Here is a 25620-nt window from a genome sequence, read left to right as displayed (position 1 = left end):
AAAGAAACTCTAGGGTTTAAAGACAACTTATCGGTGATAATGAGGGAGAAGGGTTCGACTCCCTTAAATAGAGTAGGGTTTGGTTGGTGGGCTTCACCGAGAGTGGGCTTCCTTGTGGAATTCGGACTCCACTCGCCACCCGAGCAGGGACACGATCAGGCGCGTCGAGTACGGTGTCGAGTTGACCTTCGGGTTCCCCAATTTTCTCTTTTCAATTTTTCCATTTTTTTTTTTATGAAAATTCAAAAATAGAAAAATAAGATAAAACAAATAAATCAAAATTAAAACAAAATAAAAGATACCTTTGGGACTTCCTCCCAAGTGAGCTTGTTTAAAGTCACTAAGCTTGACTCTTCATGCTCCTCTAGCATGGGGTCCATGTGGAAGAGGTTCTGGAATCCTCTCCACTGTAGCAGGCTGGTTCAACAGATTTTCCAGGTTTTGTCTAGGTTCTAAGGCAAATGTGGTGTTGACCTCTTCAAGATGTTGCACCTTCCTTTGTTTGGTCTTAGTAGAAAAAGCTTGACCATCAATGGTTGGCCTCTTAATCCTTTTCTTCACATTGAACTCCATCTTGAAATGCTCACCATGTTCTATTCTGATCTTACCTTGTTTCACCTCGAACACAGCACCAAATGTCGCCAAGAATTGTCTCCCTAGAATCAGTTGATCGTCGGGTTCCTTGTCCATATCAAGAATCATGAATTCGGTAGGCACTTCCACTTTTCCAATCCGGAGAGGCAGATTTTCCAGGAACCCAATCGGATGCCACACTGTTCTATCAGCCAGAACCAAATACAGATTACTTGGTTTAAAATCAGTGAATCCCATCTTGTTGGCAACTGACAGCGGCATAATGCTAACTGAAGCTCCAAGGTCGCACAAACAGTTCTTGAAGATCCGAAGTCCCATCGAACACGGCAACGTGAAAGAGCCAGGATCACCCAGTTTTTCCTCAATTCACAGCTCAGGATCCAGGCACACTCCATTTCTGAGAATCTCAAACCCAATTTCCTTGACAGCTTCCTTAACCTCATCCTCCAATCGAGCTGCCTCCTTGGCAATTTCTTCCTGAAGCTCGTGTGGTGGCAAAATTTTAGGTGGTGGAGCTTTACGGTTAGTCATTCGCTCTGCAAGCGCCTCCAGCTGGATGTCAAGTGCAGCGTTGAACCTTTCCTCTAACTCCCCTCCTGCTGTTGCAGGTGGTTGAGGCTGATCTCGCTTCTCATCATCTACTCGATGCATCATCCGATCACCACCATCGTGTAGGTCATCGGGTTCCACTTCGGGTTGTTCTTCAGTTTGTGATCCTCGAACCAGTGCTCGATCAGGCTCCTCGAGTGAAGGCTCGGGTTCATACTCGGATATATAGTACTTGGCCTCATTTTTCATCGGGTGTTCCACATCCTCTCCATCTTGATCGGCACTGTCCCCAGTGAGGTAGTCCTCATAGTCATCAGCAAGGAAGATGGCTTGAGCAGTGGCATAATCTTTGGGGTTTTGAACAGCCTTACCTGGGAGTTGGTTAATCTTTGGAGTTGGTTGGTTGTTGTGGTGGCTTTCCAGGTATCTAACCTTAGTGTTGAGTGATTCGTACTTGGCGTTCAGATCATTGTATCCTGAGTCGATCTTATTGCTCATCTCTGCGAACCGTTTCGCGATGTCCATAGATGTTGTAGCCTGATTCTGAATCATTTGCTGAATGAGACCGCGTAATTCAGCTTCTTGTGATTGGTTTTGCTGACCTTGTTGTTGGAATCCAGGTGGTTGGTTGTAGGTCCTAGAGTACTGCTGCTTAGGTGCATAGCCTTGGTTGTACTGGACAAAAGGCTTCTGTTGGACCGGGTTCCCTTGTTCTGCAGATGGGTAAGTTTGGTCCTGAGGATTGGCAACATTCGGGTTCCGATAAGACAGATTCGGATTCGGCTTGAGGTTGTTGTACCCTCTGTTGTAACCTCCTTGGTTGTTGATGTAGTTAACATCCTCTATCTGTATAGTCTCCCCATCTTGTTGTAGAAACTGCTCTTCCTCTGATAGGGCATGAACATGCTGCTGATGGTTGAGGAGCTTGTCGAGCTTGTCCTTGAGGGCTTTCATGTCCCTCTTGTACTTGGCATCTTCCTCTCCTGTAGATCACACAGAGCGATCATATTCCTCATTGTAGTTGCCATCAGACTGAGCCAAGTTCTCCACTAGGTCCCAACTTTCATCGACATCCGTGTTGAGGAAGTTACCATGGCTTGCGGTGTCCAGCAACATCCGTATCTTGGGGACCACTCCTCTGTAAAGTGTGCTCAGCAATGAAGCATTGCTGAAGCCGTGATGTGGACATTGCGTAGTGTATCCCTTGAAACGTTCCAAAGCGTCACTGAACGTTTCATTGTTCTTCTGAACAAAGCCGGAAATGTCATTTCTCAGCCTTGTGGTTCTGGAGTTGGAGAAGAATTTGGCCAGGAATGCCTTCTTGCACGCTTCCCAAGTGGTGATGGACTCCTTAGGGAGCGATTTCTCCCAGATGTGTGCTTTGTCTCCCAAAGAGAATGGGAAAATCCTGAGCTTGAATCCATCTTCACTGACTCCATTGATCTTAGTGAGGCTACAGAGCCTATCAAATTCATCCAGATATCCAATGGGTACTCCATTGGCAATCCATGAAACTTATTACTTTGTATCATCTGGATGAGACTACTCTTGATCTCAAAATTGTTGTTCTGCACAGCTGGTGGCACAATGCCATTCCTTTGAGTGTGAGTAGTTGGAGCATCTCCTGCTCCTATATTGGTCCTTGCTTCAGGAGCTGGTAGACCAGTACAGATGCCTTACATGCCTCAAGCAATTCTTTCCTAGACAATGAATCTCCAAAACCTTGTCACCACACTCTCGCACTAGCAACAATCAACCTTGATCACTTACCACACTCTCGCACTAGCAATATGAACAAGCAGGCATTAAGAACGATTCATTATTGTCAGTAAACTCAAACTCATCTAATCCCTTACTCAGAGTCAAGTAAACCTCTAGCATTGGCTAATTCACGCATCTCATCTACACCTCTCGGTCGCTGAAACGCCCTAGATCTAATCTCAACCTCTCGGTCTGTTGACAGCATTAAGAACACCAACCTAGAAGGAAATCTATCAATCATTTACAATCAAACTAAGGCATCCTAACCGATCAAGAACACAAAATCATCTATCCCATCCCTAGAAACTTTACTACACTACTCGGACATGATAACAAGGAACAAACTAACGAAAATGAATGAAACTTGCATTGTATTTTAGAGTAGAGTAGAAAGAGTACAAGATAGAAATCTAAGAAAACTATAAAAACTAAGAAATAAAAATGCAAAACGAAAAGAAAAATGTTTGAGTCGCTCAGTTCTCTCACAGAAGCTCTCGCTCTCTGGTTTGAGGGTCTGCGGCGTGCTCCCTTGCGAGCTAGGAGAGGAGGGAGGTTTATATATGGAAACCCTTTTGACCTATCTTCCCAGACCTGCCCGATGGTCTACTCGATGGGGTACACGAGGGTGAAGTCGGGTTACTCCTCGGGTGGATCTTCGGGTTGTTCTTCATGCTCTCGGATCCTCCTCGATCGTGTTGGGGTTCGGACTTGTTCTTGCAGCTCGATGGCTCCTTCGGGTACATGCTCGGATTGTCCTTGTTTATCCCCATTTTTGGCTCTTTAGCACCTGTTTTCATCCAAAATATGCAAATGCAGAAATGCAACAGCCTAAATGGTCTAAAAGTGAATTCCTACAGTTACTGACCTAAAAATGCTAAGTTAGAGGTATGAACAATGTAAAATATGGACAAAAAAGGATGCTAAAAACATATAAATTAGAGAGTTATCATGGTTCCACTACGCTCACAACTCCAACAGGTAGTATCCCTCTTTATGATGTTCTTGTCTTTCCAACCATGGAGAAATCACTTTTATCGGTCTCCAAGTTGTATGATGACTATCCCTGTGGAGTCTTCCTTGATTTTAATTATGTATATGTTATTGATTTACCAACTCAGAGGGTTGTGGCCAAAGGACCACATCGTGAAGGGCTTTATGTGTTGAAGAATGAGGAATTGGGAGCTTTCTACTCTCATCATCAGATTTCAGTCGGTGATATGGTGTGGCATCAACGTTTGGGACATGCGAACTTCCTGATTCTTTAACTCTTACAATCTAGCAAGGCCATTACCGTTAATAAGACCAGCACCACTTCTGTTTGTGAACCTTGCCAAATAGGAAAGAACACTAAGCTTCCTTTTTATTCTTCTAGTTCTTCTGTTAAGGGAACACTTGATCGATTACACTGTGATCTATGGAGTCCATCACCAATTGTATCTGTTCAAGGTTTCAAATATTATGCAGTTATTTTGGATGAATACTCTCGCTACTCCTTGATATTCCCTCTCAAGTCTAAATCTGATTTTTGTGATGTGTTTATGGTTTTTCAAAAACAAATTGAGAATCGGTTGGGTAAGAAGATTAAGGTTTTTCAAAGTAATGGTGGTGGTGAGTTTACTAGTACTCGATTCAGAACACATCTACAAAGCCATGGGATTCAACATTTGCTCTTGTGTCCATCAACCTCAGAGCAAAATGGGATGGCTGAACGTAAACATAGACATCTCACCGAGCTTGGCTTGTCTATGTTATTTCAAAGTAAAACCCCATTAAAGTTTTGGGTCGAAGCCTTCTACTCCGCCAATTTTATTAGTAACTTGCTCCCATCCCCATCTCTTAATCACCAAAGTCTGCATGAATTGTTACTTAAGAGCAAGCCGGATTACTCATTTCCTCGTATTTTTGACTTTGCGTGTTATCCCTGTTTCTGATCCTCCACTCAACATAAGTTTGAACCACGATCCCTTCAGTGTGTCTTTCTTGGATACCACGCACAGTACAAAGGCTACAGGTGTCTCTACCCTCCTACTGGTGGCATTTATATTAGTCGCCATGTGATCTTTGATGAGACTTGCTTCCCATTCACGACAGATATAAGGATTTGGTGACCCTACACAAGACTGGAACCCTCGGTGCTTGGCAGGCTGCGAATGCCTCTCTCCCGACTCCTGTTCTACCTGTTCTTCCATCCTACATCACCAATTCTCATCATGATTCCTAGTGGCTTGAATATGTGGTAGAATATCCTCAGGATGATTCTTGTTGTGCTGATCCTCAGGAAATTGATCCTTTCCGGTGGGAACGACTTTGCGTTGAAGAAATTAACCATCGTAATACAGAAATCGCACTTTTTCCAGAAATTCTTGGGCATTTTGGTTTGATACTCCTTCTTCGAAATCGAATCAAGTCACATGGGGAAGCTCTTTGAGATCTTTGTATACATTCTCTTCTGTCGAGGAGTTATGGAGGTGTGAGATCTCTCTCTCTATATTGTTAATCTCAATTGGTATTTTCTATTGTTTACAAATTACGAGAGAAAATCTAAGGCTATAGGGAATTTGAGTGCATTCGGTGATTTCTGCAAACAATCTCTTTAGTGCAATGGTTTGTTACCAAGTTTTGATTAATTAGAAGCGTTGCTTTCATGGATTTGCTCAATTTTTGTATTGAAAAATGTTTTAACATTGTATCTGTACATTTACTGTAACTTTACTCAGGAATTATCGTAAGAAATAATGATCAGTTCTCATTATTGTTTCCATCTAACAAGCTCGTTTGGATTTTGTGTGCCTTATTATTCCATGTTATATGTGTCATGGATGGCTGAGTTTAACTAAAGTTGTTAAATTGTTGATGCAGTCTTTACAATAACATTCATCCTCCAACCAAGTGGGTTCCAGGGGCCGATATCTACTGCTTCAAACATAAGATTGATCTGAAATGGGAAGATCGTACCTGTGCTAATGGATGAAAATGGACTATGATGTTCCCTAAAGCTACACTAGAAAGAACGCTGTAGATGCGGATGCTCAGGTAAATAAAAATACCTTGTTCTTGAGGAAAGATAACCATGTAGTTAGTGAACTTCCTTAGTTTCCTAAGTTCTTAACCAAATACTAATGAGGAGACTATACGAGAAGAGAATCTAATCTCGTTCACACAATAACACATATATACATTGGCTTAGTTTCGTAGCAGTTGGTATAGAGATCACAAAACATCTTCACATTGAAGCATGATGAATTAGGTATAGAAATCGATCCTTTCCAGTTGGTATAAACTTGAAAATATCTTATACCCCCTCTTTATTACAATGGATGATTTTCTAAAACTTTTAAGTATTGCAAAGATTGATTTTTCTACTAATTTTTATCAATTAATGTTAGAAAATTGTAAATTTCAAAAGTCATTAAATGGAAAATTAAAACTATGATGAATTACTATTGGTTAGTAATTACAAAATATGTTATTATAAATAAATAATGCAATTATAGCTAAACATTAAATATTTTTCTTAATTTATATAAAAATCTTAAAACAACATCTATTGTGATACAGAAAGGGTATTATGAAACAAAAAAAACTTCTCTAAAACATCTTATATTATAGATCAGAGGTAATATTAATTAATGAGGGTGATTAGCTAAATGGTGTGTCGAGTTCTTTAGCAACAACACCTCATCACAATTTTAAAAAATGATTCGCTATTAATATATAGATGATAAATTTATGATATAAATAGATAATAATACCTAACAATTTTTATATTGTCATGTATTACATTTATTTTAATTAGAAAACATATGAGTTTATAAAAACAAAATATATGTATCGATATTAGTTTGCTGACATCTTCATATTTTTATGTGGTGGTGGTGGCTGCTTTCCGTGCATTGGAGGAAAAATTGGAAATGGCTGTTTTCCGTGTATTGGAGGAAAATTTGGATATGTCACACTGAGAAACTGATTTGTTGACATCTTCACATTCTTATGTGATGGTGGTGGTCCTGGTGGATGTTTTCCATGTTTTGGAGGGTAAAATGGATGTGTCACGCCTGGAAATTGGTTCACCGATACTTTTGCATTTTTGTCTTGTATAGAATGAAATGACTTGGTTGAGAAAGTTGGGTATCTAGCATGTACAAGGCCAAATGCAAGAAGAAGCAAAATAACGACCATTTTTATTGGAGAGAAGTTGATAATCATTTTCATATTTTTGTTTGCGACTAAAAATGTTTATACAGGATGGAGTGTTATATAGAGACATAGAGTGGAAAGTGAACATTAATTGCTTTGATCTATTCATTTAATTGCAATACATATACATTTAATAATTATGAATTGTAAAAGTAAAAGTATTAAATTATTATTTGACTTTAAAAAAGAAAATATATTAAATACACTAAAAGAAATCATCCTTTGTGATACAAAAAAAATTCTTAAACATCATGTATTAAAATAATGTACAGAGGGAGTATATACTAATGATAGTAAAACAATATTAGTGAATATCACGACAATTTATTCTTTACAATCTTATAAACAATGTTCTAAAATACGCTAGGCACTAGCCGGGCGGTGGACCACCGTTTAGCGTATAGCCGTATACGCGGCTGTATATACGGAATATATACAGTAAATATATTTTATTAAAAATATATATAGATATGAATATATTACATATAAATAATTAAATATATATAATAAAAACAAAATAAATATCAAAATCTTTGCAAAAATACTCATAAAATTGTCAAACTAATAGTATCAACCTTTATATACAAGAATCCATTGGAACTTGAATAATTTCTGAAAATAATTACAAAAGACAAATATGCGGTGAGATTCCAAAACAGAGTTTTACGATATCAAAACTCTGTATTTATGATTACTAAAATAATCTCTAGACTCTACTTTTTTTTTCTCCTTTACAAACAAACGCTTTTAATACCCTAACCCAATCTCTAGGCTTTAGTTTTTTTTATCTTCTTTTATGACAACAACCAACGAATTCTTTCATCATTATTTTCAAAGAGTTTTTGACTATTTGGGTTTTATACTCCAAACTCATTGACGAGACGAGAGTATAGGAGGTACATGACTTTTCCTTTGCTAAAATTAATATCAGCCTACCTAAATTACTTGAGACTAAAGGATAGGAGTATCCTCTTTTCTTAAATAAGTTCACGAACTATTTTGATAGGCCGTTGCGGCGTTGCGTTTTTCGCAGCAAATTTAAATTGTTCTCATGCATTAGTTGTTCCAAGAACGACCTGCTTAGAATTCATCAAGAGCGTACATGCATGTTGGTGTACAGTTATACATGGATATAGATTATTCTTATCAATGAGAATACTGACAAGTGTATATATATATATGACAACATGTCCTGTGGACCCCACTAACTCCCGCTAGCTTGCCCCCATAGGCCCCAAGCTGGCTCTGCAGGGCATCGATCCTAACCCCTCACTATGGATATCCAAATCCACCAGTAGGTTATTGGTGCATCAGGCGTTTCTCGAACTCTGGTCTCCATCCTTTAACAACCTTCCTACATGACAAGTTGTCACCAATTGATCTGCAGCTCCTGTATATTTAATGAGAGACTATTGAAAACAGAAAACTGTTCTTCTTTTTTCTTCATAATTTAACCAAGTCTTTCAGGTTCAATTGTTGATTTTCCTCCAAGTGAAGAAACCAATCGGGTTTAGTTAACCAAATTAAATCTAGATTTGGCCACTAGAGCAACTCTAGTGGTGGTTAATAGACCATTTGGGGTTCTTAATATTGTAAAAATTAATAATTCAGTTAAATAATTAATCTAAATATTATGAAAAAAAAAAACTCAAACCACTACTAAAAAGACTAAATTTTAGGTTTTCAGAGCATCCACGTTAGTGATACTCATTAGAGTGTCTTAAGTTTTGATTATTATTAAGTTAAGATTAATTCAATAAGCACCCACTAATGTGTTATTAATTTTTCTCAATTGATCCTTAACCATGGGTGTCTTAACATTAAAAGTTAATTATATAAAATGTGACTTTAGTATATTTTATAATGTTACTTATAGAATTTATACAAAATTAGGAAAATAAAAGTCGAAAATGTAACTATAGGCTGTGAATGGTTGTCTAGTTGAAAATTCCCCCTTTTTTAGCATTGAATCTTCCAACTTTAAAGGAGTAGCATCACCAAGATTAGCATCAGTAGGCTTTTCTAATAAATCATCATTCGGCTTATGTGAATTCCTTGGAATAATAACTGTTGATTATCCCCGATCAACTCCCACATCATCACCATCACTTGTATCATGTTGGTCCTTATTCAAATCGAATTGGACTTTACTCCTATGATCATCAACTATTCTTTTGAACGTAACACACAACCGAATCATATTTTTCCTTTTCAGATATGCAAGAAAATTTTTCATTCCTCTATCATTTATCAATACAACAGGTGGAGAATCAACTTTAACCTCTGAGGATAAATAACTGAATTCTACATCAAACATACTTTGCTCTATTTCATAGTCTTCTGAAACCATCACCTTCAACTCTTCAAGAGATGTACTGGGTTGCAAAGTCAGTAATCTTGTACGTTTTTGTTCATCATCAATAAATCTCCACTCCTTGTTGGCATCCAATCTCCATACACCACAAGTAACGTAGATTTGCATCATAATCAGGTAAATAAAAATCTCGTGAAGGGTGAAGATAAAGAAAAGCTGGTGGAAGGTTGAAGAGAGGGAAAAGAATCGATCATGATAGGTTAAGTTATGAGCAAATCTATTTTTGTGTATTTTTTTTTCTTCTAAATAATTAAGAAGCACATTCTAAAATATATTTGAACATATCTAAACAATAAATACGGAATCGTAACCATAAATTATGATTATTTAAAAAATATTTACTTTTCTTATTTCATTTATTTTCTTTCTATTTCTATGGTATTCTAAGTTTTACAGATTATAAATTCTAAATTATTTATGATATATCTTTTACTTCTTTTAGTATATAGAGTAAAACGTGGAAAATATATTCTGAATCATATAGAATAGAGTAAAATGTAGAATACATATTCTTAATTGTTTAGAACATACAAAATTCAGTATTCTGTTGGTTTAGAACAAATTTTCCTTCTAAACTACGTAGAACATTTACAAACTGTAGAATGAATAATCTAAATATTTCAGAACTTGAAAAATCGTAGAAACTATTTTCTGAACATTTTAGATCAAAAATCATCAATATAAAAAACTGATTTTTCACACCAAAACAATTTAAAAAAAAAAAACTTATTCACAGTTGTTTACTAACATGGTTTTCTGATTTATTTTTGTTTAACCTCCTTAAAACTTCCCTATATCTATTAGTAAGAGTATTTTCGTCATAATTGACAATCTTCAAAAAAAAGGTGTAGATGGACAAACTTTTTTTAAAAACTCCTTTATTTCCAATTTTCCCATATAGTTTCCTAAACTATTTGAATTTATTATTTACAATTAATATAGTTTCATAAAATATAGGAATGTATCATTAATAGTTAATATAGTTTACTAAAATACGAGAATAGTTTGAATCGAATATAACACACGACTAACTGTTTTTTAAATGTTTAGAAAACTATTTGGAAAACTTAATAAATTCAAAATTAATTATTTATGCTTTATTCTCGTATCCAGTAATAGATTCGAAATCTAAGACCATCTGCAATAGTTTTCCCTATTGTTTCCTCTATAATAGAGATAAGTTTTGCTCCAATGGTTTTCCCTATTTTTTCCTTTATAAAAGAATCTTACAAATATATACTATTTTATTTTACAATTACACCTTTTATTTTTAAAATTGCAAACTAACCCATTTACTACAAATTTTGTAACAATTTCATAAAATTATCTTTTGCAAATGGTAGTTTCAATATTTTAGAATATTTATACTTAAATTTATATTATTAGTTCTTAAAATACTTATTTTATTTATTTTGGTCATAAGTAAAAGAAGTAGAAGATTAAGAGGACTACTTTGCAAATAAAATAGTTCAACTCTATTTATAGAGAAAAAAATAGTGTTCCTCTATATATAGAGGAAAAATAGCAATCTAAATTATAGAGGTGAAAATAGAAATGTATTGGAGCAAAAATTACTCTATAACAGAGTTTAGAGGCAAAAATAGACGACCATTGGAGATGTTCTAAGTATCCATTGTTATAACTAATTTTAAAAAGAGTTAATCATTTATTTCTTCAATAACTATTACTTTTAGGGAGGTTTAGTTTTTAAAAAAAAAAATTAATTATGTAGGCAAGTGGGTCTGTTTTGCAACATGATGTATGTTATGTTTTTTTTAAGATGTAAGTGTACTCCCCATTTAATAGTATAGATACCCAAAATTATAATTATAAATCTGAATATATCAATTAGTTTTATACCTAAATATCCAAAACAATTAAACTGTCAGAATATTATTTGTTATATTTGTCAAAATTTAACTACATTTAAGGTACAGTATTTATTAGGTCCTGAAATTTGCAGCCCAAACCTACCAAAACACGATAACACCCGAAATGAAACCAAAGCGAAAATCTAAAATTATGGATCCTAAATTCATAAACCCGTTAAACCTAAAATCGATCTGAACCCGAACAGGGTTTCCATTGTATAACAACAAAATCATTCAATTTCAATTTCCTCGACTTTATTTTTCCCTCTTTGTTCTTTCTTGGTCTTAGTCCCATCTCATACATTCTTTCTAAGACCGGCAACAAGGATATATATATATATATATACTCACTTTGATGTCCCACCAAGTTGTAGTTTCAACCGGTCAAGGTGCATTATATAATGCCATCTTCAGCGTCCATCTTCTTCTCTATATAGCTTTCCAGGATCTCGGCCATTTTGTTGTGACTAGTTTACTACTCTAGTTGTTCAGATATTAAAACAAAAGATCAGGTATAGAGCCTCTCAAAAGATATTGCTGTTTGTTAGTTTTGATAAAATCTTTAACTGCAAAATCATTCATCATCACGCCTTTGAACCTATTCACCCAAAACAATGTTTCACAGACCTTAAAGCAGCACGGAATAATAAACTAACCATCAAAGATTTAAAAGCGAAACGATGTCGATATCATTCAATCATCCAACAAAATGATATATCTAATACCAACAAATCACGAAAGATTCACCAACTTTTACATCAGTCTTGTATGGCATTCATCAAAGGGTAGCAGCAAGAACACCCACAAAATTGTAAGAGCTAGGGACTGTAAGCATATCATCAAACCACTCGACCTTTCCACGAATATCCTGATTCCTGCATCTTCCAAGGGAAACCACCGCACACGAAATCGTACGACTCTTATAGCCAGCAGAAGGTAAATACTTGTCCCACAAAATCGCCATCTTTCCACCATAATCCACCAACTTAACACAACAACTATCAACCGTAGACAATCCTTTCAAACCCTTCAAACGCCTCCACAATCTTTTCTCTGAGTTGTACCATTTGATTCCACCAGGACGATAACAATAGAGTATGTTACCTATCACGCAATAACAAGGATAAAACAATCCTGAATCCATATTCTGATGCTCTCCTACATCTCCCCATTTATCTCCTTCAGGCTTGTAAGCCACAACCTTATCCCCAATCAAGTAGATTTCTCCTTCAATCACTGCGCTCGTGTATATACTACTACATCTCTTATCAAGAGGGCTCAACACAGGCTCCCAAGATTGAGTCTTTACATCGAAAACCTCCATCCAATTAGAGGAATTGGAGTCTTCCAAGCTTCCTGATACATAAATCTTCCCATCAACAACATTAGCAGCTGGGTTATACCGCTCCATCAGCATGCTTGGAGCCTCGTGCCAAGTATGAGACCTGCAGTCTAACATTGAGACGCTAGAGGAAGGTGAATTCTCAACGGATCCGCCAATGGCATAGATATTAGAACCAACCGTCACGAGAACCTTGTAGTCCACAGGAGGTGAATTCTGAATCGGAATTGGAACCAAAACATATCCACTTGAGTAGTCTGTCTTCTGGGTTTGATTAGGTCTTCGGTAGAGAGTGAACCAACGTGGGTTAGGGTCAGGAGGGAAATCTAAGCATACGTAGAGACAACTCTCCGTGCGGTTCAAGAAAGATCGAGTGTTGTAAAGCTCTTGCGACGCAACGAGGGATCGACAGTTCTTGGAGACTACGGAGAGAGACGGGTAGTATAATCTCGAGACGCGTGCGAAGCAGGTCAATAGTAGATCATAGGGAAGTGATGGATCTGGAGCCGATTCCGACGGCGGCGACTTCTTCTTCTCCTTCGACGATGACATTTTGGGGAAGAAATCGCCGGATTCTTCTACCTCTCCGCCGGCTTTGAGTGAATACAGATTTAGGGTTTTTTAAATAATTCTCGACCGCAGTTTCTTGGATTGAGCGCAAATGAAGGATTAGTTTGATAATGGACTTGGTATAGAAATGTTGATGGGCCTCAAATTGGTAAATAATTTTGCTCCTTTTTTTTTGTCGCCTAATTTTTGAAAGAATGAGGAGATTTATTTGGACAAAGACAAAAACTATTGAATAAGTACATTTCTTGGTTATTCTGTGCTGTGTCTAACTGCTACTTTTATGTCCATAAGAAAAAGCTAAATGAAGTGATATAGATTTGTTCCTAGATCGGATCACTTGAGAAAGGTAGATCTTTGATTAATGTTTCTCTTGGTTTACAAAGTTTAATATATTTCGGAAACTATATATATGAATAAAGTTATGAACATTTTGCTTTGATGTTCCTTGAGAATGAGATATTTTGACTGAGCCTAGTTTTGCTAATTACATAAGCTTAATCAATCATCTCATTGTTATTCAAAAAGTGTTTATTTCCGTTCATATAACGTTTTAATTATGTACTCTATGCTAATTAAGCAATCAAACTTACAAAGTGTCCTAAGCATGCAATTTATTATTTTATATCTGTTATTGAGCTGGGATCAGATGCAAATCCTTCTAGGAAAACAAAAGAGGGAAAATGTGATCTTTGATGCATTTTGTAACGGAATCCAGAATGCCATTGTTGCTGCTATGTTCCAAATCACTTGTGGAGCACAAACTACTCATTTGCAAAAGTCAATAGATAGCAAACTTTTGTTCTTATTGCTCCAAAACAGAGTGTTTTACCGTTTTAGCATCAAAAGGGTTTACAATTATCAAGAGAATATAATCAAAACAGGGATTAATGAAATCCGGGGAGATTTTAGATACTAGTTGCCATTTCTGCATGCTCTTTAAGCCTCCATATATAAACTTAACTTATCCTCTAGACTTCCATCATCTTTGGTTACAGAGACTACGTTCATATATACATGAGAAATCCTCGAGAAATAGTGCATCCTTTTTCGAAAAACCTTTGAACAAGTTCAGAACTTTTTATACAACAAAAGACTCACTGAAAATAAGAAAATCAAAAAAAAGCTCTTTGTTTGATGACCTTTTCTTCTTTTAATCTTGACGACAAAGAAAAAGCCAATTTTTTCAAACGTACATGTATCTTGTTTTACTTTAATTTTTTCCTATGAAAGTTGTGAACTATTTATATTCTGGCCAAAACAACGTCTCATATATGTAGGCCTTACAGCAACACAAATAAGCTAACCATTAAAAGGTATAACAAGCGAAATGTCGATAGCATTCAGTTAAAACGCAACACACAATCATCCAATAGTTAAAATGATATAGCTTAGCCACAAATCACTAAAGATTCAGTACCACATTGAAGCATCAAAGAGTAACAGCAAGAGCACCCACATATTTATAAGACATAGGAACTGTAAGCATAGCATCAAACCACTCGACCTTTCCCCAGATCTCCCGACTGTTGTGCCTTTCAAGGGAAATCACTGTACACCAAAACGTCGTATTGTTGCACCCATTAGAAGCCGTATACTTGTCCCAAAAAACCGCCATCTTTCCACCATAATCCCCCAACTTAATATAACCATAACTAGCAAACTTAGGCAATCCTTCCAAGCCCTTCAAGTTCATCCACCTATCTATCTCAGAGTTGTACCATTTTATTCCACCTTCATAATAACTATAGAGTACGTCATCTATCACACAATAAGATAGCCCAAACCTTTTAGTTGACTCCAAACTCCACTTTCTTACATCTTTCCATCTCTCTTGTTTTGGATTGTAAGACACACCTGTATGCAACATGTAGATTTCTCCTTCTATCACTGCGCTCTTGTATATACGTCCATATCTTCTCACTGATGAAGGGCTCCTGACAGGCTCCCAGGATTGAGTTTTTGGATCGAAAACCTCCATCCAGTTTGAGGAATCGACTTCATCCACTTTGAATCGAATTCTTCATCAAAGCATCCTGCTACATATATTTTTCCATCAACAACATTAGCAGCTGGATAGTTCCGCTTCATCAGCATGCTTGGAGCCTCGTGCCACGTATGAAGCTGGCAATCTAGGATCGAGACGCTGGACGATAACGCATTGAAAATGTAGATATTAGAACCAAGCACTACAAGAACGTTGCAGAGTTGGTTCGATGGAGGTGAATTGTGAATTGTGAATGGGACTAAAACGTATCCACTTGACTTGGTCGTCTTCCTCTTGGTTAGGGTTTTATTAGGTTCCCGGGAGAGAGTGAACCAACGTGGGTTATAGTCAGGAGGGAACTTTAAGCACACGTAGAGACAACTCTCTCTGTGGTTTAATAAAGACCGAGTCTTGTATAGCTCCGGTGAAGCGACGAGGGTTTGAAAGCTTTTGGAGACTAAAGAGAGAGTCGGGTAGTACAATCTTGATACGCGTGCGAAGCAAGTCAATAGCAAATCATTGGAAGTGATGGATTTGGTGTCTTCTTTTTCTTATGTTTTGACGACGTTGGAGAGATCATCAAGAAATCGATATCGCTGTTCATGATCTACTTCTTCTCCTTCTTGCAACGAACAAATTTAGGGTTTTGATTTGTCTTAACTAAACAACTCATTTGATTTCCATCGAGTTTTACTTTTAATGGGCCTCAAAAAGTCAAAATATAATTTTGATCTTCTTTTCTGTTGTCGCCTAAAATTTTTATAAAAAAGAAGTTTAAAAAAAAAAATGTAAACTGAGCTTGACACACCAGCATAGCAGAATATGATTATTTTTAAAAAAATTAAACCGTACATTAATTTCCTATTATTTATAAAAAAAATTGATATAAGACTTGTTAATTGCATACAAAATTGATATATGACTTGTTAATTGCATATTTAAATTATATAAGTATAACCATAAATAATATGCTATTGATTTTTTTTTTATCTTTTTGTATACAATATATATATATATATATACATATATATATCTTTTTTTGGAATGAGTATTAGTTGAACTTATGTTTTATTTTAAGAAAAAAATAAGATTGTAAATCAACTTTAAACTATGTAACATAAAAAATAAACAAACAAAAGAAAATATGAATTTTTTATTGGATTATCGAAATTTGGAAAAATTCAATAAAATGATTAAAAAAGGATTTTCAAATATACACATTTTTCTATGTCACTTTTCAAAAATACCCCTTTCACGGTGTCCATTTTTAATATATAAAATGATTAAATTCTAAACCCTAAACCCTAAATACTAAACTCTACCTCCTAAAAACTATACCCTAAATATAAAATAGAGAATCCAAACCTAAAAAAAAAAATTCTAAGAATTAATCTAACATATTGTAATTGTGTAAAAGATGATAGAAATGAAAATATTCAAAGAAAATGGGTATTTTTGCAAAGGAGTATGTCAAAAAGGATATCTATAGAACCAAATTCAGGATTGGGATGGTGGTGTGGTGATGGTGAGAATTAGACTTTAGTTATGGGTGCAACATGTCAGCGTTGCAGTTCGTCCTCACTTCATTCGGAGCTTGAAGCATTATTATGGGCGATGGAGTGTAGTCTTTCTAGAGGCATTGATTGTAATCTATGGTAATCAAGCAATCAAACAATCAAACTTACAAAGTGTCCTAAGCATGCATTTTAATTATTTTATATCTGTTATTGAGCTGGGATCAGATGCAAATCCTTCAAGGAGAACAAAAGAGGGAAAATGTGATCTGTTGATGCATATAATTATTTTAATCAAATTAATTTAAAATTCTGAAACAAATTGTATATACAAAAATCCACACGTATGCATCTCTGCAAGAAGGCAACTTAATTCCGACTTGTCTGTTTAATAGAGAACAAACACTTCAGTATGTGTATTGTTCATACGTGTAAACAACTAAAACAGCGTTTCAGAGCAATTTGTGCGGTAATTGGCACTAAATAAACGAACTTTAACACAATTCAAATTAAAGTGTTCTGTGCATGCATATAATTAACATATATATATATAGATTCTAGGATCATTCAAACCTACAAAATGCCCTAAGTATTTTCTTCCTTAGACCAACCAGACCACTTAAAATAAACCAAGCACCATATATGACCATGACCATGATCATCATCTTGCATAAAGAACTAACGGTAATATAAACAAAAAAATAAAAACGAAAGAAACAAGTGAAGTCTTGCATATATATTTTTTTGTCTAAACACTTCCCACGGTGATAAGACGGAATGTATTGTATGATTGACCATAGATCCTCTGTCAAAGAATCACTCATCTTCACGGAGTTTGTGTGTGTGTGTCAAGAAAAATAAAGGCCACGAGCTCACGAGTATAGTGCAAAAGGTTATTGAAGTCGGTGACTCTGTTGCAACAAGAGGGTCTTTAAAAACCATGTAATTTTGTTTGAGTTCCAAGTAAAAAATAGCACATTGTAATCAGGAAAAAAAAAAAAAAAACGTAATTCAACCACATTTATCTGAAAACGTAATTCTTTTTTTGGGTCAAAATAAAAAATAAACTTTGTGTTTCCAAAAAATTAATTAATTGAGGCAAAAAATTAGCCTTCATGTTCGGTGTGGATGCTTCTCATGCGCAACCCCAGAGCGTGTAAATCTAACGCGCTCGAGAATTCGTTCTCTGTAGGTTTCATCACCGGCGATTTCATATCGATAAGATCTCGACCATGTCGCCCTTAAAGAGGAAGAGGAAATCGCCGACAACGAAGACGAAGAAACCGTCGTTTACGCTTAGTGATCATCTCGAGAAACCATCACTTCCAGATGATTTGGTAGTCAGCATCTTAGCCCGTGTCTCGAGATCGTTTTACACAAATCTCTCCTTAGTCTCCAAAAGCTTCCGATCGATCCTTGCTTCACCGGAGCTATACCAAACCCGAACCCTCTTAGGTCGAGCCGAGACTTTTATCTATGTGTGCTTACGTTTCCCTGATGAAGCTAACCCTCGCTGGCTCACTCTCTACCGGAAGAAACCTAATCAAACCCTAACTAAAAAGAAGAAGAAGACGACGAAGAAAGAGGATTCATGTGTTCATCTTTTGGCTCCAACTATTGATCAAGATAACGTTGAGTGTAATCGGCCGTCCGTACGGTTATGTGATAGGGCCGTCCGTACGGTTATGTGTTAGGGCCGTCCGTACGGTTTGGTGAGCCGAACACGAATGATGTGAATAAAGGGCTGAGAGTGTTCTACAAAGGCCCATGAGGAAGAGAAGGATCGAGAAGATGGCAAAGAGCCGTTAGAGATCACATGTTCCCCTAAGAGAAGCAACGAGAGGTCGCTATCACCATAGGGACACACCCTTCTCTCTCCTTATGTCGTTATCAAGTTTGTAATAAGAGTAGCCCTAGTTTTTATTTCTATTTAAGGCCTACAGCCGACATTGTATGGATGCTATTCTAATATTGAATCTCTTCTCTTTATTCTCTTTGTTCTTGTTCGCTAATTCTCTCAACAATTTCTTTCTCTTCTCCAAACTAATCTAAACCAACAATCTCATTCCGCCTAAACTAACATGGTATCAGAGCAAGTTTCTCGATCTACCACTCTCTAAACTCACTCTTTAGTCTACTTCTCTACCCTCTAGAAAACTATACTCTTTCTCTTGCCATGGAAACTGCAAAACCTGTGGTACTCAAAGGCCGGGGACTCTGGATTCATGTGGAAACAAACCAACTCCCCAAGAAAGCCAACAAAGAGGACAGCAAAGAAGAAACAGAGGAAGACAAGGAGGCTGAACTCGAAAAGGAAATCAAATGGTTCCAAGAGGATCAGACCGTGCTTGCCATCCTTCAAAACTCGCTGGACGCGCCCATCTTAGAAGCCTACTCATATTGTGAGACAGCGAAGGAACTATGAGACACGCTAGCTAATGTGTACGGGAATGTCACGAACCTAACCCGTGTGTTTGAAGTCAAGAAGGCCATTAACAGCCTCGATCAAGAAGACTTGGAGTTTACCAAGCACTTTGGGAAGTTTCGGTCATTGTGGGCCGAACTAGAGATGCTCCGGCCAAGCACCATCGATCCGGTGATTCTGAACGAAAGGAAGGAGCAAGACAAAGTCTTTGGCTTGCTCCTTACCCTCAACCCTGCCTTCAACGACCTCATCAAACACATACTCCGTGGTGACAAGCTGCCTACTCTTGACGACGTATGTGCTCAGGTTCAAAAGGAACAAGGGTCTCTCGGTCTCTTTAGTTTGAAGGGCGAGCTGGTTAAGGCTAACAAGGGGGTCTACATGCCGGACGAGAGGAAGACGGTGGTGTGTGACCACTGTAAGAAGAAAGGTCACGTGAGGGACAAGTGTTGGATCCTTCACCCACATCTCAAGCCAGCTAAGTTCAAAGCGAATCTGTCTCATGAAGGTACAAGCGGTCAAGCACCCGGAACGGTGAGCCAGGGGGAGACAACGGCGATGGCTGCGTCCTATGGAGACTACGTGAGAAAATCTGACTTGGAGGCTCTCATTAAGTCCATCGCCGCACTAAAAGAATCCGGTACCACATTCTTTGCCACTAAACCTTCTAAAATGCTTGTCATTGACTCGGGGGCTTCTCACCATATGATTAGCAACCCGAGTCTACTAGACAATATAGAACCAGCTTTAGGTAATGTGGTTATTGCTAATGGTGATCGGATCCCTGTAAAAGGTGTTGGTAATTTAAAACTGCTTGAACATAACTCTAAAGCATTTTACATGCCAACATTCACGTCTAACCTCCTATCAGTAAAGAAAGCAGCTAATTATTTGAATTGCTATGTTGTTTTTGGTCCTAATAGTGTTAATTTTCAGGATATTAAAACTGGAAAGATACTTGAGGAAGGAAATGGAACCGGAGACCTTTATACTTTAGAGAAGACTTCACAAAGTCCTAATTCTATTTCACTTACCTCTTGTTTATTGTCTAATAAGAATGATAATGATGCATTGTGGCATGCTAGACTAGGCCATCCCCACTCTCGTGCTCTTGAGTTGTTATTGCCTAATGTTTCTTTTAGTAGTTCTAGGTGTGAGTCTTGTATCCTTGGGAAACATTGTAGAACTGTGTTTCCTAAATCTTCTACCATTTATGAAAATTGCTTTGATTTGGTTCATTCTGATGTTTGGACATCACCATGCTTGTCTAGAGATAACAACAAGTATTTTGTGACCTTTATTGATGAAAAGTCGAAATATACTTGGATAACTTTGTTACCCTCTAAAGACCGTGTGTATGATGCATTTATAGATTTCCAAAACTATGTCACTAATCACTTTAATGCCAAGATCAAAGTGCTTAGGTCAGACAATGGAGGAGAATACACTAGTCACAAACTTAGAGAACATCTATCCACACATGGCATCCTACAACAAACGAGCTGCCCGTACACTCCACAACAAAATGGTGTGGCGGAGAGGAAGAACAGGCACCTTATGGAGGTGGCGCGGTCAATGATGTTCCATATGAATGTGCCAAAACGTTTTTGGGGAAATGCGGTCATGACAGCCTGCTATCTTATCAACCGAACGCCAACAAAAATCCTAAGCGACCTAACTCCTTTTGAAATTCTTACTAAAACTAAACCATCATTAGACCATTTACGAGTATTTGGCTGTGTGGGTTTTGTTTTGATTCCAGGAGAGAAGAGGAGTAAACTAGATGCAAAGAGTAAAAAAAGCATGTTTATTGGTTACTCAACCACACAAAAAGGCTACAAGTGCTATGATCCGGTCAATGGCCGCATGTACGTGTCTAGAGACGTCAAGTTTCTGGAAGATCAAGGCTACTATGAGACAAAAGACTGGAACAGCCTTAAGGACCTATCTCACTCTACCACTGACCGTGCGACCAACTTACGATTCCTACTAGATCATCTTGGTGTTACACAACAATCTTGTCCCGGGGCACAGTTACCGCCAGTAGCTTCCAATGAATCTACACAGCTGGCAGAGCCCCCAGAGGATCATGATCCATCTCCACGTCCTGAGGAACAACTTCCTGAGCCGGGAGAGGACATATCCGAAGGAGTCGTTCCCACACCTCCCGCTGAGCCTACCCCTTCTACCGCCGAGCTGGTACGAGGCGCTACTACTACCGCCGAGCCAAGTCAGCCAGCCTCATCCACACCTCTCATACCACTCAGACGGAGCGAACGTGTCAAGTCTCATCCATCTACCTGGAAGAACAAGCGTGTGTATTACAACAATCAAGCGGTTGCCCATCCGATTCAGGCCGTTTGTTCGCTTGCCGTGATGCCGCCTGATCATGCAGCATTCCTAGGGTCTATTGATGCTAATTATATACCCCAGACATACGATGAGGCCAATGATCATCAAGTGTGGCGAGATGCCGTATCCGATGAGACTGGTGCCATGGTTCGCAACCACACTTGGGATGAAGCCGACCTGCCTAGAGGCAAGAAGGCTGTCAGTTCGCGATGGGTCTTTACCATCAAGTATTTAAGCACTGGTGAGATCGAACGGTACAAAGCTCGCCTTGTGGCTCGTGGCTTTACTCAAACATATGGGTCGGATTATACGGAAACCTTCGCCCCAGTCGCCAAGCTTCATACTGTTAGGGTGGTGCTCTCCGTTGCCACTAACCTCTCTTGGGATCTTTGGCAAATGGATGTTAAGAATGCATTGCTTCAGGGGGAGCTTCAAGAGGAGGTCTATATGCACCCCCCCCCCCCCCCCAGGGCTAGAAGACATGGTTGCACCCGGCAAGGTCCTCCGACTTCGCAAGGCCATTTACGGTCTCAAGCAGTCTCCTCGATCCTGGTACCACAAGTTGAGCTCTACGCTCAAAGATCAAGGCTTCAAACGTTGTGAACCAGACCACACCCTCTTCACTCGTCGTTCTCCCGATGGTCTAGTCGTCGTCCTCATCTATGTTGATGATCTTATCATCACCGGCGATGATCAAGAGGGCGTTCAGGCCACCAAGGTTTTTCTTCACTCTGCGTTCGACATCAAAGACCTCGGCGAGCTTTGTTACTTCCTTGGTATAGAGATCTCTCGCTCGCCAGGCGGCCTGTTTCTCTCTCAATGGAAGTACACTCTTGATCTCTTGGCCGAGACTGGCCGCCTCGCCGCAAGACCGTCTCTCACTCCACTGGACGAAGGCTACCAGGCCAAGCGAAAGGGGGAGAGCATTCGGGCCATGGAGGGACAACCGCAAGATCCAATGGATGAACCATATGAGGACGTTACAAGATACCGGCGACTTGTGGAGAAGCTCATATATCTCACGATCACGCGGCCTGACATTTGTTATGCAGTCAACCAGGCGAGTCAATACATGCAGGCTCCGACTAAGTATCACTGGAGCATTGTAGAGAGGATACTTAGCTATCTTAAAGGAAGCCCGGGTCAAGGCATATGGATGGGCAGGAATTCAAACACGGAGATAGTGGGCTATTGTGATGCTGATTACGCTGGAGATACATTGGACAGGAAGTCAACTACCGGGTATTGTACATTTGTTGGTGGGAACTTGGTCACATGGAAGTCAAAGAAGCAGAAGGTGGTCTCATGCTCTAGTGCTGAAGCCGAGTATAGAGCAATGCGGAAGCTAACAAATGAACAGACCTGGTTGAAGGCACTCCTCAAGGACCTCGACATTGATTCAAAGAAACCAATCACCATCCACTGCGACAATGAGGCTGCGATTCACATTGCTACTAATTCAGTGTTTCATGAGAGAACCAAACACATTGAGGTTGACTGCTACAAGGTTCGAGAGAAGATAGAAGAAGGGGTCATCCTACCGTGTCATACTCGGAGTCAAGACCAACTGGCAGACATTTTCACCAAAGCTGCAAGCTCCAAGGTTTGTGAACATATTCATAGCAGACTTGGACTTGTAGACATCACTCGCCCTTGATCACCTCACTTAATCCATGGACATCACACTCTTTTTCCCTTGACATAGTTTTGTCACATGAGGTCTTCTATGCCAAGGTTTTTAATGAGGTGATGCTTCATGGGTTCCAAGTTTAGTCATTTCATTCGACTAAACTTGAGGGGGAGTATTGATCAAGATAACCTTGAGTGTAATCGGCCGTCCGTACGGTTATGTGATAGGGCCGTCCGTACGGTTATGTGTTAGGGCCGTCCGTACGGTTTGGTGAGGCCGACCACGAATGATGTGAATAAAGGGCTGAGAGTGTTCTACAAAGGCCCATGAGGAAGAGAAGGATCGAGAAGATGGCAAAGAGCCGTTAGAGATCACATGTTCCCCTAAGAGAAGCAACGAGAGGTCGCTATCACCATAGGGACACACCCTTCTCTCTCCTTATGTCGTTATCAAGTTTGTAATAAGAGTAGCCCTAGTTTTTATTTCTATTTAAGGCCTACAGCCGACATTGTATGGATGCTATTCTAATACTGAATCTCTTCTCTTTATTCTCTTTGTTCTTGTTCACTAATTCTCTCAACAATTTCTTTCTCTTCTCCAAACTAATCTAAACCAACAATCTCATTCCGCCTAAACTAACACCAACCCCGATTCTTAACTCTCCTCCTGGGGAATGGTCAAGTCTTGTGGCGGTTGGTTCTAATCCTTACGCCATTACATCATCCATCGAAGACTCTCCATGCTCTAACGTTTGGTTCCTCGACTGTCGAACTCACACTTGGCTTGAAGCTCCAAGAATGCGACTGGCTCACATCAATAGTGATTTTGATGGGAATATGTATCTAGCAGGAAGCTCTGAGAGTCCAGATTCTTTGAGTTGTGTTGAAGTGTACAACACTACCACTCAAACATGGAACCCCGTGCCGCCTAAAAAGCGAATATTAGAATTCGGAAATATGGAAGGAAAGATTTACTTGAACCTTGATGTGGATTCTACTACTAAGGAAAATGTGGCTTTAAAGCCAAAGGACTGGACATGGGAAATGGTAAGATGGGATACTCATTTGGGTTCTGTTTGCATGATAGATAACGTAGCCTTTCATTATCAACCTTGTGTAAAGATTATTTGGAGAAAAAATAGAACTAAGGGAGCAGTTTGGAGAAGATTAGAGGGTTTGGAAGGGTTACCTAAGTTTTCTAAGTATAGTACTGTCAATTTAGTGGATTGTGGTGGTAAGCTGGTTGTTTTGTGGGACAAGTATGTGCGTGGAAGTGGGTATAAGGAGAAGATGATTTGGTATGCAGAGATTTCACTTGAAAAACGCAACAATGAAGAGATTTGGGGGAAGGTCGAGTGGTTCAATGCCGCTCTTACAGTCCCTAAGTCTTATAAATTTGTGTGTGCTAAATCTGCTACTGTTTGACAGGTTTTGGATGAATCTGGTTGTATCGCTTTCTTTCTTTTTTAGTATGTCACTTTGGAATGAATGTTTTGTGTTTTAGCGTAATGCGATAGACATGTTTTTGCAAGAATACACAAAAAAGAACAAAACGAAAAAGCCAAAGATATTGACATTGTTTTTGCTTATATTAAATCTGTATTCACTTGCTTGTAGTGTAGATGATTAAGCTTACTTTGGGACTTTTCTGCTTCTTTTATAAAAACCCTTTGATGACAAGCCCTTTTTTGCTACTGTTTGATGAATGTGAATCATGAGACGCTTATACCGACGAAAGGATGTCTAATAGACATTGTCTGTAACCACATTTAAATCTGTGCTATATGATAGAATATAATACCCACAAATCACTAATGATTCAACACAGTTAGATCTGTCACGTATGGCATTCATCAAACAGTAGAAGCAAGAGCACTACACTTCTGTGTATACGACTATTCAATTCCCCAAAAGATCTCCTGACAGGCTCCCAATTTTGTGTTTTTAGATCGAAAACATCCATCCCATTAAAGCCTGCTACATAAATCTTTCCATCAACAACATTAGCAGCTTGGTAATTTCGATTCATCCATATGCTTAGAGCCACGTGCCATGTGTGAGACCGGCAATCCAGGATTGAGACGCTAGACGAGGGTGCATTCTCCACACATCCGCTAATGGCATAGATATTAGAATCTAACGCAACGAGAACCTCGTAGTGCGCAGGAGGTGAGTTGGGAATTGGGACTGGGACCAAAACATATCCAGTTGATTTCTCTGTTAGGGTTTGATTAGTTTTTCGGCAGAGAGTAAACCAATGTTGGTTAGGGTCAGGAGGGAACTCTAAGCACAGATAGAGACAACTCTCCGTGCAGTTTGACAAAGACCGAGTTTTGTAAAGCTCCGGTGAAGCAACGAGGGATCAACAGCTCTTGGAGACTAAAGAGAGAGTCGGGTAGTACAATTTTGATATGCGTGCGAAGCAAGTCAATAGCAAATCATATGGAAGTGATGGATT

General features: G+C 38.5%; 2 protein-coding genes, 1 non-coding gene and 1 pseudogene across 7 annotated transcripts; 2 read left to right on the top strand and 2 right to left on the bottom strand.

Annotated features, from left to right (window-relative positions):
* The first annotated feature begins 2314 nt into the window (after positions 1 to 2314).
* Positions 2315 to 2421, top strand: LOC147922813 (small nucleolar RNA R71). The gene has a single exon (XR_015589866.1). It is a non-coding gene; the product is annotated as a small nucleolar RNA R71 (small nucleolar RNA).
* A 9590-nt stretch (positions 2422 to 12011) lies between these two features.
* Positions 12012 to 13345, bottom strand: LOC104760887 (F-box/kelch-repeat protein At5g49000). Its single transcript, XM_010483883.3, has one exon. The coding sequence runs from the start codon at positions 13238 to 13240 to the stop codon at positions 12125 to 12127; it is 1116 nt and encodes a 371-aa protein (XP_010482185.2). The 5' UTR covers positions 13241 to 13345; the 3' UTR covers positions 12012 to 12124.
* A 1342-nt stretch (positions 13346 to 14687) lies between these two features.
* Positions 14688 to 15846, bottom strand: LOC104763267 (F-box/kelch-repeat protein At4g39550 pseudogene; annotated as a pseudogene).
* Positions 15847 to 17760: 1914 nt separating this feature from the next.
* Positions 17761 to 24587, top strand: LOC104763265 (F-box/kelch-repeat protein At5g48990-like). 5 transcript variants are annotated; one of them, XM_087500030.1, is made up of 3 exons: positions 17761 to 18364; positions 23809 to 23912; positions 24024 to 24587. In XM_087500030.1, the coding sequence occupies exons 1-3, from the start codon at positions 17989 to 17991 to the stop codon at positions 24585 to 24587; spliced, it is 1044 nt and encodes a 347-aa protein (XP_087356156.1). In that variant the 5' UTR covers positions 17761 to 17988. The 5 variants fall into 5 exon arrangements, with proteins under 5 accessions (XP_087356156.1, XP_087356155.1, XP_019095533.1 ...); XM_087500029.1 differs by having other exon boundaries at positions 23803 to 24005; positions 24087 to 24587; XM_019239988.2 differs by having other exon boundaries at positions 17761 to 18338; positions 23795 to 24587.
* Positions 24588 to 25620: the final 1033 nt, after the last annotated feature.

Source organism: Camelina sativa, chromosome 18 (assembly GCF_030686135.1).
Source record: "Camelina sativa cultivar CO46 ecotype springtype chromosome 18, ASM3068613v1".
NCBI classification, from domain to species: Eukaryota; Viridiplantae; Streptophyta; class Magnoliopsida; order Brassicales; family Brassicaceae; genus Camelina; species Camelina sativa.
This window is presented reverse-complemented; position numbering and strand designations above follow the sequence as displayed.